The sequence below is a fragment of the Zerene cesonia genome, chromosome 27 (genome assembly GCF_012273895.1).
Source record: "Zerene cesonia ecotype Mississippi chromosome 27, Zerene_cesonia_1.1, whole genome shotgun sequence".
Taxonomy (NCBI): Eukaryota; Metazoa; Arthropoda; class Insecta; order Lepidoptera; family Pieridae; genus Zerene; species Zerene cesonia.
The window spans coordinates 2,334,246-2,349,614 of NC_052128.1; the positions used below are offsets into that span (position 1 = coordinate 2,334,246).

Here is a 15,369-nt window from a genome sequence, read left to right on the forward strand (position 1 = left end):
GTAATAAATGTTATTTGCAGTTAACAATTTTCTTTTTTCTTTATTACAATATTTATGGCAAGACTAGGTATATACCGTTAGTAGCTTTCATTAACCTCTGTTCAATACATTTTATAACAATCATAATTAACATCAAATTCATGAAATTTTTTTTTTTCATGTCATAGCGGGCAACTGAGCTGGTGGTTCGCCTGATGGTAAGCGATCACCACCGCCCATGAATATTCGCAAAGGTAGGGCCTCTGCGAATGCGCTGCCCGCTTTTTTGGGATAAGGGAAAAGGAATGGATTAACGACTGGAAAGATGGAATGGACTGGGACGGGTGAGGAAAAGGAAATGGGCCTCCGGCTCCCCCACTCACCGTACGAAACACAGTGGCATGCCACTATTTCACGCCGGTTTTCTGTGGGGGTGTGGTACTTCCCCGGTGCGAGCTGGCCCAATTCGTGCGTGCTCGACTCCCACAAAAATTTATCAAAGCCGTCATAAATTTATTTAAATCACTGAAAATAATCACCCGGTGCCGGCCGCTGTGAAGGTACAGATGTTGGTCTGCTGACGCGCAGTTGTGAACTGCCCGCCAATGAATGTGGACGCGTTGTGGGCGGCTGGAAATTTATTGAACAATTAATATATAAAACAGAATAAATATTAAAACTGATTTAAAACTCGGTTTTAATATTAATATACAACGAAATTTTATATGTTAACCACTGGATATTTGTATTACAACAACAAAAACAAACTGTTTGCATTAATCCTTGAACTAAAGCAAGTATAGACATGATATTAATAATATTCATGTTAGTTTTCTTTAAATAGGTAAGAGGAATAACGAAACATTAAACTACGTATTTATCTACCACATATATAATTCCCTTGATAGTGAACTAATAACGAACACAATTATTTATATCATAATGATAAGCATAAGAAATGTCTTTTCGGACAAAAAATAAAGCCCATGATTTCTATTTAAAATGAATGATTTAAGCAAGCATGAGCGACATTATTACATGAAAGAAGGTTTGATCTAACATTGAAATAAAGTTTTGTTTTAAATTGGATATGTAGAAATGTTAAACTGATAAGTCTGTTTATTTGAACGCGCTAATCTCAAGAACTGTTGTACCGTTTTCAAAAATTTCTTCAGTTTAATATGTACGTGATCTCTGAGTGCTACATGCTATATACATATGTACCACGAGAGCAGGGGGGAGAAACCACTAATATAAAATAAATTTAAATTACACGAAAACTCGCTTTCTCAATGCTCATCTCCACTCTAAACTACATATACATAATATAATTATATTAAACATAATATATAACTTACGATCGCATACTGGTTCCGCATGACGACTCCCGCGCCGCCCGCACACAGGCGCAACTTCACACACACATGTTAGCACGTTAATGTACGTGTTACGAATAGGTGTGTGCGCACGTTAATAATAACGATCTTAGCTTTCTCAAAGCTTTATTCTAATACAGTATTTAAATTAAACAATATATATTTATGTCACATTTAATTTCAAATTAAAATGTGATGTTATAAGTTCAAAACTACTGAAACCAATTGCTAAGTTTTAGAATAGGTATAGATTGAACTCACAGGTCCAATCATACACTATTTCTCGTTGCATTATTTTCGCAAAGGATAACGCGAAATTGCGTATTAACTGAAATAAATATTATTGGGTGAATAATAGTGTTTCCTTATATAGACCGTAATTATTACTTGAAATTAATGTTCAATTGACACACATATATTCGAAACACAGAGTGTAGCGATGGATAGGTGAAAATATAAACGAAGGTTTTTACAGTTACGTTGCACACGCTCAAGAACACAAAATACAGGTAGTTGCCCGATTCGCATTCAATTTGTAGGTTCTCGTCGGGTAAGATACGCTAGAAGGTGTATTTTTTAAGCTTTTCTTGGCAAAAATGCCTTCCTATATTTTCAGGTGGTATAGAAATTACGCGGTAATTGTTAGACAGAAAAATCTTGTCATGTTATAAAAAATTATTGAATTTTTTATTGAAACAAATCTATTTAGCCAATTATATTATTTCACACGCAACAACACTCACACGGAGCGAGAAAGGTGTAATTGTCCTATACGTGGGAGTGAAAGAGAAGATTAAGTGCGACATCAATTGATCTATACTCTTCTCTGTCTAATGACGGGTGTGCATCTATCACCTGTCTCTTTCTCCCATTAATTAACCGTACGTAGATACGGTAGCTACTTTTGTCATTTTAAAGTACAAAAATATAAATATTATTGTATCCATTCTTTATATGATATTATATATAGGAAATATACAATATCATATAAAGAAATAAAATACTACGAATCAGAACAAATCACTATTGAATCTCCATTCAGAACTACGGTATTTCCATATTTTGATAAAAATTTCATAATTTTTTGCGGCATTAATTGATTGAAACAAAATCCGACTCATATTTCCAACTATCCATCGATACTCCCAAAATGACAGTCGCTGAATGAATGATACAAATTAATTAATCACACAGACAATAATTAGACACAGAATGAATTAAAACATAGAATATACCAATAAGCCCATGACTAAACAAAAAAATAATTTCAAAATTTTTCCCGCCACCAAACTATCATTATACTAAAATGAACTGATGTATGCATGCAAGTATTATAGGACTCGTATTACAACATAAATTTTTTTTAGAATAAAAAATCACTATTAAGACAAAAAGACATTATCATAATATACAAGTCGTGAGACATGTAACGTCGTTATAAATATTGTAATGTGTATAACTTGTCGTTTTTAACGGATTTCAAGAAGGACGGATTTTTTGTGTAAGTTACCTCGTAAGTGTTTATAGAGTGAACGGATTTTGTTTTTTTTTTTTATATTTGAAAGCTGGTGCCTCCTATGTAACCACCTCCTATGTGACCATTTATGTAATATTTAACGCGGTAGAATTAGCGGTAATTTTTTTTGGTATAAATAAGTATTGTTTTAAGATTTTCAAAAGTTCTAATGAGAAATTATTAGTATTTTTATTTGATAGTGTGTTAAGAAGAAATACGGATAGTATTATATGCTTGTGTGCTCGTGTGTGAGTGTGTGTGTGCCTCTACTCGTATTACTTTGTGTGTATGTGCTCGTATTACTGTGCTTATACGCGCGTATGTGTAGGAGCATGTGAGTGCGTGCGCGCTTAGGTGTGTGTGCGTGCGTGTCTGTCCGTCAATAAGTGTGCGCGCGCGCGAGCGCGAGCGTGTGTGTGTGCGTGCGTGTGTGTGTGTGTGTTATGCGCGTGTGCGTGTGTGTGTGTGTGTTATGCGCGTGTGTGTGTGTGTGTGTGCTTGTGCGCGTGTACTCACGTCCTTGGGCGGCACGATGTGCGCGTGCGGGCGCTCCCGGCGCAGCGTCTCGGTGGCCTGCCGCACGAGCGCGGGCGGCGCGGTGAGCGCGCCCCGCGACAGCTTGTCCACGTGCACCTCGCCGTGCTCGCTCTGATATTCCAATACAAAACAAATTATACCATAATGATTTCGTTTTATCTCTACGTAGTAGTGACGTGGGCAAGAAAAAAGCTCCATAGTGCTGTAATTGAAAGTTTACAGCACTATGGAGCTTATCATTTGTGTGGACGGAAAACAGACAGACTATAGTAGTATCGACGCAAGCGCAGCGGCCGTTGGACCGAACGAGCCGGACCTCTATTATGGTTGACGATAACAAAAAAAAAATGCCTATATTATAAAGCTGAAGAAGTTTTTTGTTTAGTTGAACGCACTTATTTCAGGAAGTTCTGGTCCGATTTGAAAATTTATTTCATCGTTACATAGCCCATCATCAGACAGACCACTTGTATATCATAATTGGTCTATCATTTAATTTTTTTCTTTTATAGCATTGAAATGTCTTATAAATAAGATTTTTTTTTATTTTAAGAATAGAAAAAACAGTCTTTTATATAAATGATCACCTGTGTGGGCGGTAAGACAACGGATTCCCGTCGCGTCGGCGCAGGCGCAGCGGCCGTGGGACTCAGCGCAGGGTTGGACGCGTACACGCCGCGGCGCACCATCGTGCGGCCGAGCGCGCGAGATTGCGGTATATTTCCTAAAAAAAGTATATATAATGTTAGCGTAAGTCTTAAAAAATGTATAAAAGTGCACAAATAAATACCCGTATGTATTATGTATGAAGACGCAAAAATTTTATTTTATATGAAATGATAAATTTAAAACAATAAAAAATCCATGAATACTTGTACTAATAATCTACTAAGTAAATGTAAGTGATAATCCGAAAGTCCGATAGGATGAATAGATGTTTTTTACTCTATCACGTAAAACAGTATTTGATGGGTCTGTATGAGTTTTATGCAGATAAACATATTCCAGATTACCGTATGTGCTCTGTTTAAATGGGAGGCCGCGGGCTCCAGCTTGTAAATAGAAACATTACCTCTCTGGCATATTAAAACAGTTCCTGACTTATACAATAACATATATAAAGCTAATAAAAAAAGCCTAAGGGAATTTCTATATAACATAGAATTCTCATGTCACAATGTTAGTTACTATACTCCTCCAAAACGATCGTTATCGTGTGTGCATATCGGGTAGTTCTGAGAATCGGCCGACATCTATTTTTCATATCCCTAAATTATAAGAGTAAGTGATGTGTATAGTGATGATGATGATGATGATGAAACCGAACTTACCGGGTATTCTGTTGAGTTCTTTGTGTGAACTATATTGTCTCAACTTGGAGGTGGGTAGATTCGTTTTCTTAGGAACAGTGGACGGTGGCGGCATTATCGTCGTTGATGTGGCTGAAATTTAATATATCGACACTTAATAATATAAAACTATTGAGTTTGTTTAATTTGACGGAAATCTCTGGAAATAATGAACCGATTTCAAAAATTATTCCTTTGGATATGTACTTAATCCTAAAATCCTAATACCTATACACTATAACTATACACAATAAATACACGCTTATAAAACCTTTTCAGTCACAAATCCTAATTTAATGTCATAATTAAAAATTAATTAAAGAAATTCTTTATATATTTTGATAGATCATCCTAACACATTTTAAAATGTATTTTAACTAGACATTTAAGAAACACATTTATATTTTTCATGTACACTATTTTGATAATCTTTGAGAAAGCCTTTCATATTTTTTAACTTATTGTAAGGAAATTCAGGTCACAACATTCTAGGAAATACCTGGCATAGCATAATTAGGAGCAACCTTCCCCGGCGGTGACCTAACATGCACTGGACTGGGTATCTTCTTATCCGGGCTGCTTTTCGGAGCCAATATGTCTCGTTTCGCCGATGATTTCTTCACTAACGTAGCGCTGTTTATTACCGTTGTGTTCATGTCGTATGTTCTTTCCATATCTGTGGTTATGAAAAAGTTTAAGTCAATTTGTCGGATATATATAAGTAAATAAGTAGAAATAAGCTTTGAACCCAAAACATTAATTACTATGTCAAATGCCTCGTGTAAAAACAGGATTAATGTATGTGAGACTACACAGTTTACATACATTGCCAATATTTTAGTAATGCGATTTGAAAAAATTAAAACTAAATTTATTTTCTACCAACATTAAGCAGCGCTAGCCATAATCCATAACTAGCCTGGAAGAAATCGCTTCAAAGCAATAAGGCCGCCAACTTATACGAAAATTTGTGTGTGTGTGTGTGTTTGTTTTTCCTATGTGTGCATTGATTAATAAAGTATGAATTTTTAAAAATTAATAATAATTTTGTACACATTCAACTATTGATATAAGTAAAGAGAAGCTATTGTATACACATACTGTTAGTACTGGGCGCTTTGGTCATTGTATAAGATTTGTCATCGATCACATCGTAAATGGGCGATATCGTGCTGTGCAGGTTCATCAGCTCATTCTTGGATCCCTTCCGTATACTCATCAGCGGTGTGGAGGCTACCGATAACCCTGAAAGTACAAAAATATATACGATCAATATATTATTTTCAATATTCATCCACGCACTTGTTCAGTTTGGACCTCGTTTGATCTAGTACCCTCGACATTTCGAAATCAAGTTGATAAAATATCTCAAGTCGTGTGAGAATTATTGATTTTTATCAAATTAAGCATAAAGACAAGTCGAGAAGATCGTGAAGATATACATAAGCAATTTTAATCGTAGGATAATAGAGAGTGGCAATTTTAAATGTACAGAAATTAAGACTGGAAGTACTTACGACACAAAAATGGCGAAACAAATATGAACTGCCCAGTCTGGTTATCTATAATCTATATATAATCATGTGAAACTTACGTGGATGGTCGATAAGGTCCGGAGGGCTGCTGGAGCTGAAGGTTCCAGTGTCTGTGCTCTCGCTGGATCCCACCATCGCACGCTGCTCCAAGTCCCACTCCTATATGCATAGAATATGTTTTGTGATTGTTGTTTGAATTTGCAATTCCAACTTATTCTATATATAGAGAATGGACATTAATTTATTGCATAATTATCTTATAAGCTTTTGCTAATCTAATATGTATTATTTATTGTAAAAGCTAGCAAAATAAATGACCGATTTCACTGCTTGGTATAAATGTCCCTAATAGCTTGTAAAAGCCACATTTTCATACATAATTTGCCATTTTAACTACCCAGCTAAAAATAACTATAAAAAATTGTGAAACCGACCAAAAATCTTGGTTATCACTGACCTCTTGCTGTAGCGTTCTATCCTCATTATCAATCAGGTTCATAGTGGCTGAGTTAATATCGATAATGTTAGTTTCATTCGACTTCACATACACCACCGTAGCGTCCATTGCATTCGGATTCATCTTGGGCGAAGCCTTTTTGAACGTCGCATTCCGTTTCGGCGTCTCTCTGGGCGGTGGCTCATCTCTATTCAACGCTTTTCGCCTCGACAATAATTCTGACGCATTCTCCATACTTTGTCTTGGCACTGTTATAGTTTGGTTCGGTAGTTGGATGGTTTTTATCGGCGACGCGTCCACTTGATTCGGCAAAGGTTTGTCCGGTTCCGTCGGCAACGCCTTCCTGGCCAACGAGAGCTTCTGACGCGCTTGGATTATCTCGTTCAGCTCCTGTTTATCGAGCGTCACGTTCATGCTGTTCTTACCCTGCTCGACCGGTCTCTGCACGTCCATTTCGTTGAAGAACGCATCGTCCTTCTCGAAGGTGGAATTCATGTTCTCCTTCTCGGCGTCGATGTCCCTTCGGAATTTGTTGTTTGAATAGTGCAGAGTTATGGTCTCGCTCATTTCGCCGTTCTGCCGTTTCGGCGAATCTTTGGTTTGGAGCGTGACGTTATCACAGTTCTCGTTTAGGACTTTCCCGGTGTCTATTTGGCACGCTTCCTCCCTAGCTTTCGTGTAGCTCTCCGAGTTTCTGATCGAGTCACGTTTGAAACTATTGTATAACTGGCATCTCGGGCGTGCGGTCAGCAATCTCTCGGATTGCTCCAAATTCGTGAAAGTCGCTGAACTGAAGATATTCGGTTCCGGATCCGCTTTTGCTCGTGAGGAATTTGATATAATGTAGGATGAATTGACTGAGCTGACTAAACTGGGCGGTAATGAGTCTATTAAGCTATCGTTATCCGGGTATGTGGTCTGTGAGAGGAAGCTGGTGCTCATGTCTTTCTCGTCTAGAATACTTAGGGTCATGCTTGTCATCATCGGATCTATACTATTGCGACCTGACATTGGTACACCTGAAATTATTTAAAGATAACATTAATACAAACACACAGAAAAAATATACATATTATTGAATATTGTGGTGCATTCATACCCAAATCTTTTTGAGGCGGTAAAGATTTCTTGCCTTCCAAAGATTCCATGTTGAAATTGCCAGAATTTTCCATGACCAGCGAAGACACGAGGCTCGGTGGAGACATGCGCATAAGTGATTCGCCACTTTGGTACATATTTAAACTTCCCCTTTCATTCATCATATTTGTTAGACCCCTTGAATAAGATAAAAGAAAAAATAACAAATTTATATTTATATGCACTTGCATGTTTAAATCGTATTTCAGAACTATTCTACAAAATTTTACATAACAAATTTTTCCAAATGTATAAATTTAAATGGTATTATTCTAAATTCGAATGCGTCTTTGCTTTTTATAGCTTTTAGCTTTATTGTATAAAGATATGGCAATAATTACAGACAGACACATTATCGATTTTTTTTATCATGCTTAGTCATCCTGAGTAATAGACAGAAAGTCTCCCAACGATTACCATTTTTAATCTGACTTTCAATTTATTTAGAAAGTCCACTTGTACCAGAATAACATACAGTTTTGACTTACATGTTTAGAATTTCACTTTTGATATTAGAATGAGAAAATTATTTTTTACAAAATCTAAACCATCTTCAAATTGTCGAAACTAGACGAAATTTAAACAGGACCACACGGAAGGCTTTTAAGCTCTCAAATAAAAAAAAAGATCATCAAAATCAGCTCTCCCACTCGATAGTTCAAAAAACACAACAAAACACCGTCGAATAGAGATCCACCCTTTATTTGAAGTCCTCTGACAAGAATACTGTGTTTAACTTGATAACACATAAATAAATTCAGCAAATTCTTAGAAATCTGTTTAATAATCATGTATATGCAAGTAATTAAATTTCTTGTATTTGGTGACCTCCTTACGGATTAATAGAGAATGATGTTGTGAATTTACTGATTTTAAAGAATTTCTTTATATTCATAATTAATGAAATAAATTAATAAATAATCAGAACAAATATTAAAATGTATACATCTCAAGTTTTATTAACTTCGGTAAATTGTATGTAATATCGGTTTGTTATACTTTTTTTGTTTGTTAATTATGCTAGAGTCTGTTAAAGTTTTCTATTTCATTGCAAGATTTATTTCTACCGCACCGTTTCAAAGGATGTATTAACAAACCACACCCTGTATAAATTGCTATCAATTTACTTAGAACCGAGAGGAAAACGTAAAAAAAAAACTCACTTATTGAATGTATTAAAGTTATTCATAGGTTGCGTGAAGTCCACCTTGATGGGTTTGAAGCGTGACTGGTCTGACGTCAGCCGTTCTGCATCTGATTGCATATCTAGCTCGTCTTCCAGCTGAAAGACGAACAGAAAAACATATGAATTAAACCAAAATATATAGAGTAGTATGTTCACATTGTAATTAATTTAAACGTCCTTCTAGAAGACCACCAGGCTATATCTCATGATAGGCATATGAAATTTTCTGAGATATTTTTCAGACATGATTCCTGTTACCGCTCGCTATTACAAAAAAATATTAATAAGGTTAAGCACCGCTTGCTCAGGTCATATATTGAATGGGTGAATATTTTCAATTTTTTGCAGTTACTCTTTAGATTTGCAAGGGCGACTCGTACTTGACCTATTTTATTATAATAAATCCGCCAGGTACACAAACAAAAGAACATGTAAGCGATCTCTGGATGAGAATTCTCGGTCTGTTACTTTGTCCTTACAAAAAGTCATAAGTAGAACACAACATATACGCAATGATATTTAAAATACATGTAATATTTCACATACGTGTGTCTTTTAAAAAGGAAACTTTTTATACTGTAATATCATTTTGAATTCAATAGAGGCGTAAATGATGTTCGATTTCCGATAATAATATGCGATCATAACAACAACACACAAACAGTATTATCGTATTTACTTAGTATCGTAAATAATTATACAGCTGTATATATAGCTGTATATAAATAATTATAGACTTATATCAGGTCCGGCGTAGAAATTTATTTAAAAATCACAATAGCGTCTCTTCCGGTATGCAACAAATTTATATTCAATGTTTTTTAGTCTCAATTATAGCTCTAGCAATTTATTTTCAATGCAACATGATAACCATCTGCGAATGTATTGAAAACGAAAGTTAATTTCAGTCACGAGATATGCGTTTCGTCTTTTATGTAACTAAATTGTAAACTGTTCAACGAATTCTATTCCATTCATTGATTGATTATTATTATTTTTAGACGTTTTATTAATCAAGAAAAATGGTTGATGAAAGACGCAGGTCATTGTGTTTTATTTTCAGTTTTAAATATTTTATATTAATTGTAATATGTGTGTAATTAATAAAATCTTCGCAAAACGTTTATACAAACCCTTATTAATTTTATAATTATATTAAAGTATGTATCAAATATAAATGCTTTATCAATCACATCCTTGTAATAATAACGAATGATTGCAAAAATCATCAGTAGGTGAACACATAACCTATGTTTATCGATGTATCACACACATTAAATATGTATTACCCCATTTTAAACTTTATCACATATTGATAATCGAATAATCGCATCATACTCCACTTTTACGGCGAATAAGCTACGCACGTCATATATACGCATTTCATAGTACAGTTGCAGCGGAGGCAAATTAACATAGCTAATCACGAGATAATTTTACCGTGTTACGTGAGGTGACGCAAACAATATATTGACTCGTTAGTTGGGAATCCAAAACGGTCTTAAGCATTCACAGCTCAGGGCTGTGTAAATTATATTACAGTGGTTATAAGTAATAATAGAAGCGATATAAATAATAATGAAAATTATGAATGACGTGATGATTTATAATATTTATTAATATTAATTCTACTAATATTATAAAAGAAAATTTTGGACGTTTGTTACTCTTTCACGCAAGATCGATGAAATTTGTTACAGAGATAGATTATACGTCACGTCACAATGGAGCGATTTTATGGTATTACTTTTGTTCCTGGAAATATAGATGCTTTGACCTTGCTAGCAAAGCGCGGGCGGAATGCTCGTACTATATAAAATATTACACTTGTACCGTATGCGAATCAGCTGAAAAATTTAGTGAGTTTCCTAAAGCAAATAGAAAAAATAATTGCTCTGAATCTCACGAGTGCACTTGCAAAAGTGTGTCATGATGAAAGGTCAAGCAAGCTTCAGACAAAATAAGAAAAACATTACACGAAACGTTATAATAACTGGAATCTTTTAAATTGACTTTAAACACGAATAAGTTAGTTCAGAATCCTTACTAATATTGTAAATGTGTTTGTTTGTCTTACACGTCGCAATGAAGCGAGTTCATGACATAATTTATGTCTGGAGATAGTTAGGCTAGAGAGTAGCATATGCATCTTTTTACCTTTTACATCTCACTAATTAAAATTTTTCCTATTAAAAATTCTTTAGATTACTCGGCCGAAGCCGTATGAGGAAAGCTAGTACGAAAATATGTTAACCTTAGTAGTATATGCGTATTAATAGAAAAACTTAAAACAGTTTATATATCATCAGCCGAACCTGAATCTAGGTACAGTGCACCCACCTGCAGTTTCCTAGATGTTATAAATAGCCTGAATAGATATCGCAAATTTACGCAACCAAATAGATTAGTGAGCGCCAAATATAAATGTAAATGGCTAAAATTAAACAAATATGGCGTTGAGATCACCACAATATCACACTACACTACAACTTAGTGGTTACCGCTTATGTCCTATTAAATTTTTTGGGAAAATTCGATTCAAAATACATATATTTAGAGTTTGCTAATGAAAGCCCGACTCAACTTATATTATAAGTGCGAAAGTGACTGTGTTTGTCTGCTGTTTTTCACTTCACTTAAACCACTTAACCATTTTGATAAAATATAGCGATAGTTTGAGACCCAAGAAAGGAAATAGGACAGTTTTCATGCCGGAAATCACACAAGAACGGGAACAATGCGGAAAAAATTAAGGACCGTCTGTTTTTTCATTTGAAAACGCGGGCGAAAAGCTGGTACGAAATCAATGTGAGATATTGAGGTTACACACCTATAACGATTTACTGATTATAACTATTTGAACAATAAAATTTCAATTATGCAGCCTATATTTTGTGCGAATTTTGTAATATACAACATGTATAATGAATAGCGATTTAATGAACATGTGGCAATAAATTATTTCACTGCTTGAATATGTCATATTTTAAATGTTAACGAATACATTTGAGCTTCATTTAAAAGATTGTAGTTTCAAGTTATTTAAAGTTAGTAACACAGAAAAATTACCTTGTCAAATTCTATCCTATCCTACTAATCCTACTAATATTATAAATGCGAAAGTTTGTAAGGATGTGTGTGTTTATTGCTCTTTCACGCAAAAACTACTGAACCGATTGCAATGAAATTTGGTACGTAGATAGCTGAACAACTGGTATAACATAGAGGCAACTTTTTATCCCGATATTCCTACGGAATACGGACTTACGCGGGTTTTCACCCACCGCAGGGCGCAGCTAGTAATATAAATGCGAAAGTTTGTTAGGATCTGTGTGTGTGTGTGTAAGTAGATAGCTGGACAACTGGCATAACATGTAGGCAACTTTTTATCCCGATATTCCTACGGAATTCTTGCGCGAGTGAAACCGCGGGGCGCAGCTAATATGCTATAATAATATAGAGATTTTCTTCCGAACCAATACAGACGAAGCCATGGCAAAAGTTTATTCAATTCTAATTTAACAATTACCTGTTTTTTTGGCAATTGGCAAACGGGGTGATGTAGTAAGCATCAAATTACTCATTAGAAACATTAAAGGTTTTCACCTTTCTCAAATTACGGTAGTGTTATTTACAAGGTGTCCAAATTTTACTTTAAAATGGGAAGGAATTTTAAGACTAGTCGTTGATTAGTATGCACAATAATTTGAACTAAGTATTTGAACCCAGAATTTATATAAAAAGTACTCCTTAGAAAACAAGGCTTTAAAACGACACTGCAACAGAGTCAGATGTCATTCTTTTCAATTGTGACCCTTAATTTCAATATTTTTGGAACTGAATGAATAAAATCCTTACAAAGCGGCTTAATCCGTAATATGAGCTTCTTCTCGATCACTTTACGCAGCTACTCAAATACAACAACTTTTTATATAATCATTGCCTACATACACACATCAACATAATCTACGGGTATGTTATTATAAATCTACGTGATAAGGAAACAATAGATCTCAAAACAAATAAATAATAATATCCAGCTATCAAACTATCCAGCTTATTCTAATATGCAGTTTATCTCTTCATATTCTCAATCCCATGTACTCGTATACCACATTAAGTACTTTCAGTCTAGGCAAATTGTAAACATTCAATCGTTCGTATCTTACATTGTCTATGACAGCCGTAATCACCGCCCACGCCCAAAGGAGCCAGCTATAAAAAGACTGCCAAGCGGAGTGTAACGGTAACCTATAGACGCGGGCTAATCGTGCGTGACATTTACACGAGAGGACTTAAGAAACCATATGATGAGTTTATGTCATCGGAGTAATTAGAGGTATTTAGCTTCTTGTGGTCGAGATATTAATAGATTTGCTTTTGAGGCTCAGTTGAATGGTTGGTTCGGAAAGAAATAAACGCAACAGCATAACAGAGTTCGACAACATTTGGCAAACTTATCTAACCTGTGTAACGTTCGTGTCCTTTTGTTTTGCACGAAAACACATACATACAAACATCCATACATCCTTATAAACTTTCGGTTATACAATATTAGTAAAATAGTTTAAAAATCCTCCTATTCACCTCCCAGACGCTTTTTATTGAAACTACGTATTATTGAGATCGTTGATAAAATAGTCTATCAAACTGAGAATCTTATCCTCAGGGGTGATAACTTTATATATGAGACAGTCTAGTCGGTTAAATATTGATAAGTATGGATTGTGTGTATAATGATTTTCATTAATTCAACCATAATAGCACCGATCGCGATATTATATGCAAATGAACTGTTTTCATTAAAGGAAAGTTATGAATAAATCAAACTCAGCAAATAAGTGGATTCATTAATCAATCGTATTGACTACAAAAACCGATCATTCTTTATTTAGTACCAAGCTTGTTTTACACATCCAATGAATCTCTGAGGTGGATCGAGGTCGAAAATTTTAAATAATGTGCCGAAATGGTCTGTTTAGATCTAACAAACGAATCTTGGGTATACTTTTTTTAAAGTGCATCCATCATTGATCTCTTGCCTCTAACTAAACTTTCAGGAAGTCTGAGCTTTAACTCCATAAGATACCTCATGACAAATAATTTCAAGGGATGAAATGTCACTTAATATCAAGCAATGTAAAATGACGATTCAAACCAGCAAATGTCATCTCACCTGCGGATCGTCGTCGGGCGCTTGACTCCGCCGTTTCATAGCAAACTCCTTAACCACGTGACTGTTGTCGGTGTTCACGTCAACGTTGAACGTCTTCAGCCTCAGCATGGGGCTGATCGGACCCAGCGGGTTGCTGTACTTGTTGTACGTCAGGTATTTGGTCTGGTTGGTGCTATTGGTCTGGTTGATATTGTTGGTCTGGTTGAGGGAGTGGTGCGGTGACATCGAGGGTGGATTTGATGCCACTTCTACGATACTCTGGATGCTGGGCCGCTGCGGCCGCCTTTTTGGCTTCACGTAGGTTCTAGAGTCGAATTTGTGCCTGTCTGGCGTTGCGATGTCGTCCGCATCGACGTCTGTAACAAATTTGTCTATTACGGTTATGCCAAAACCCAATTAGGATTATTTTAATATTCCATTACATTGGTAATGGGTAAAATACTACAAATTTATTAAGTATATAAAAGTATTAAATCCCACAAGACGTTAGTGTCTATTTCTAGCAATTTCTTTCTACTAACTTTGATACACATTCATAGAGTTTAATAGTGTTATTTTTAAATTAGCGTAAAATAAACAATTCTGGCTGATTTTGCAATTTATAGCATGTATGCATCATCGTTCGCCTCTTTTCGGGGCCTGTTTACAATTTTAACTTATACAAGGATATGCACTCACTTGCTATGCTGAGATTTGTGTCGAGCTTGTATAATAGGAACATTATCGCAAATTAACAAACACATTATTGTATTACATTTTAGTATTTAATTAAAAATATAGTGGGGCTGAGACGTTGCGCATATAATATATTGATTTGTAAACTATATCGATGTATAAACATTACAGATCGATCCCTCTTAAGAAATAACTGCCATTTTAAGTGTTTCATTGCTTAATAAAATTTTACGGATTGCGTTGTGATAAATGATCGTGTTTATGATTTATGATGAATATAGATTATGATTTTCGATAAACAAAAATTCCCGTTTAAAGATTTTATTCTAGATATACTTTATAACTACCAGATACAACACGTGACTTATTTTGTCATATGGTACAGTATAGTACCTATTATTTATTTCCCAAAAGCCAATGGTCCAAACTTATGTCGCCCCCTTATT

General features: G+C 35.1%; 1 protein-coding gene across 1 annotated transcript in view; it reads right to left on the reverse strand.

Moving 5' to 3' along the window:
- Window positions 1-501: 501 nt before the first annotated feature.
- The window catches only part of LOC119837261, a 22,037-nt gene continuing 7,169 nt past the window's right edge, over window positions 502-15,369 (reverse strand). Inside the window, exons 3-14 of the mRNA XM_038362777.1 lie at window positions 14,249-14,604; window positions 9,050-9,168; window positions 7,849-8,024; window positions 6,750-7,768; window positions 6,352-6,451; window positions 5,859-6,002; window positions 5,257-5,433; window positions 4,740-4,850; window positions 3,996-4,132; window positions 3,388-3,519; window positions 1,338-1,391; window positions 502-609 (exon numbers count right to left, since the gene is read on the reverse strand). Of these exons, the coding sequence (XP_038218705.1) occupies window positions 502-609; window positions 1,338-1,391; window positions 3,388-3,519; window positions 3,996-4,132; window positions 4,740-4,850; window positions 5,257-5,433; window positions 5,859-6,002; window positions 6,352-6,451; window positions 6,750-7,768; window positions 7,849-8,024; window positions 9,050-9,168; window positions 14,249-14,604 (2,633 nt within the window). The remainder of the gene's footprint in view (window positions 610-1,337; window positions 1,392-3,387; window positions 3,520-3,995; window positions 4,133-4,739; window positions 4,851-5,256; window positions 5,434-5,858; window positions 6,003-6,351; window positions 6,452-6,749; window positions 7,769-7,848; window positions 8,025-9,049; window positions 9,169-14,248; window positions 14,605-15,369) is intronic.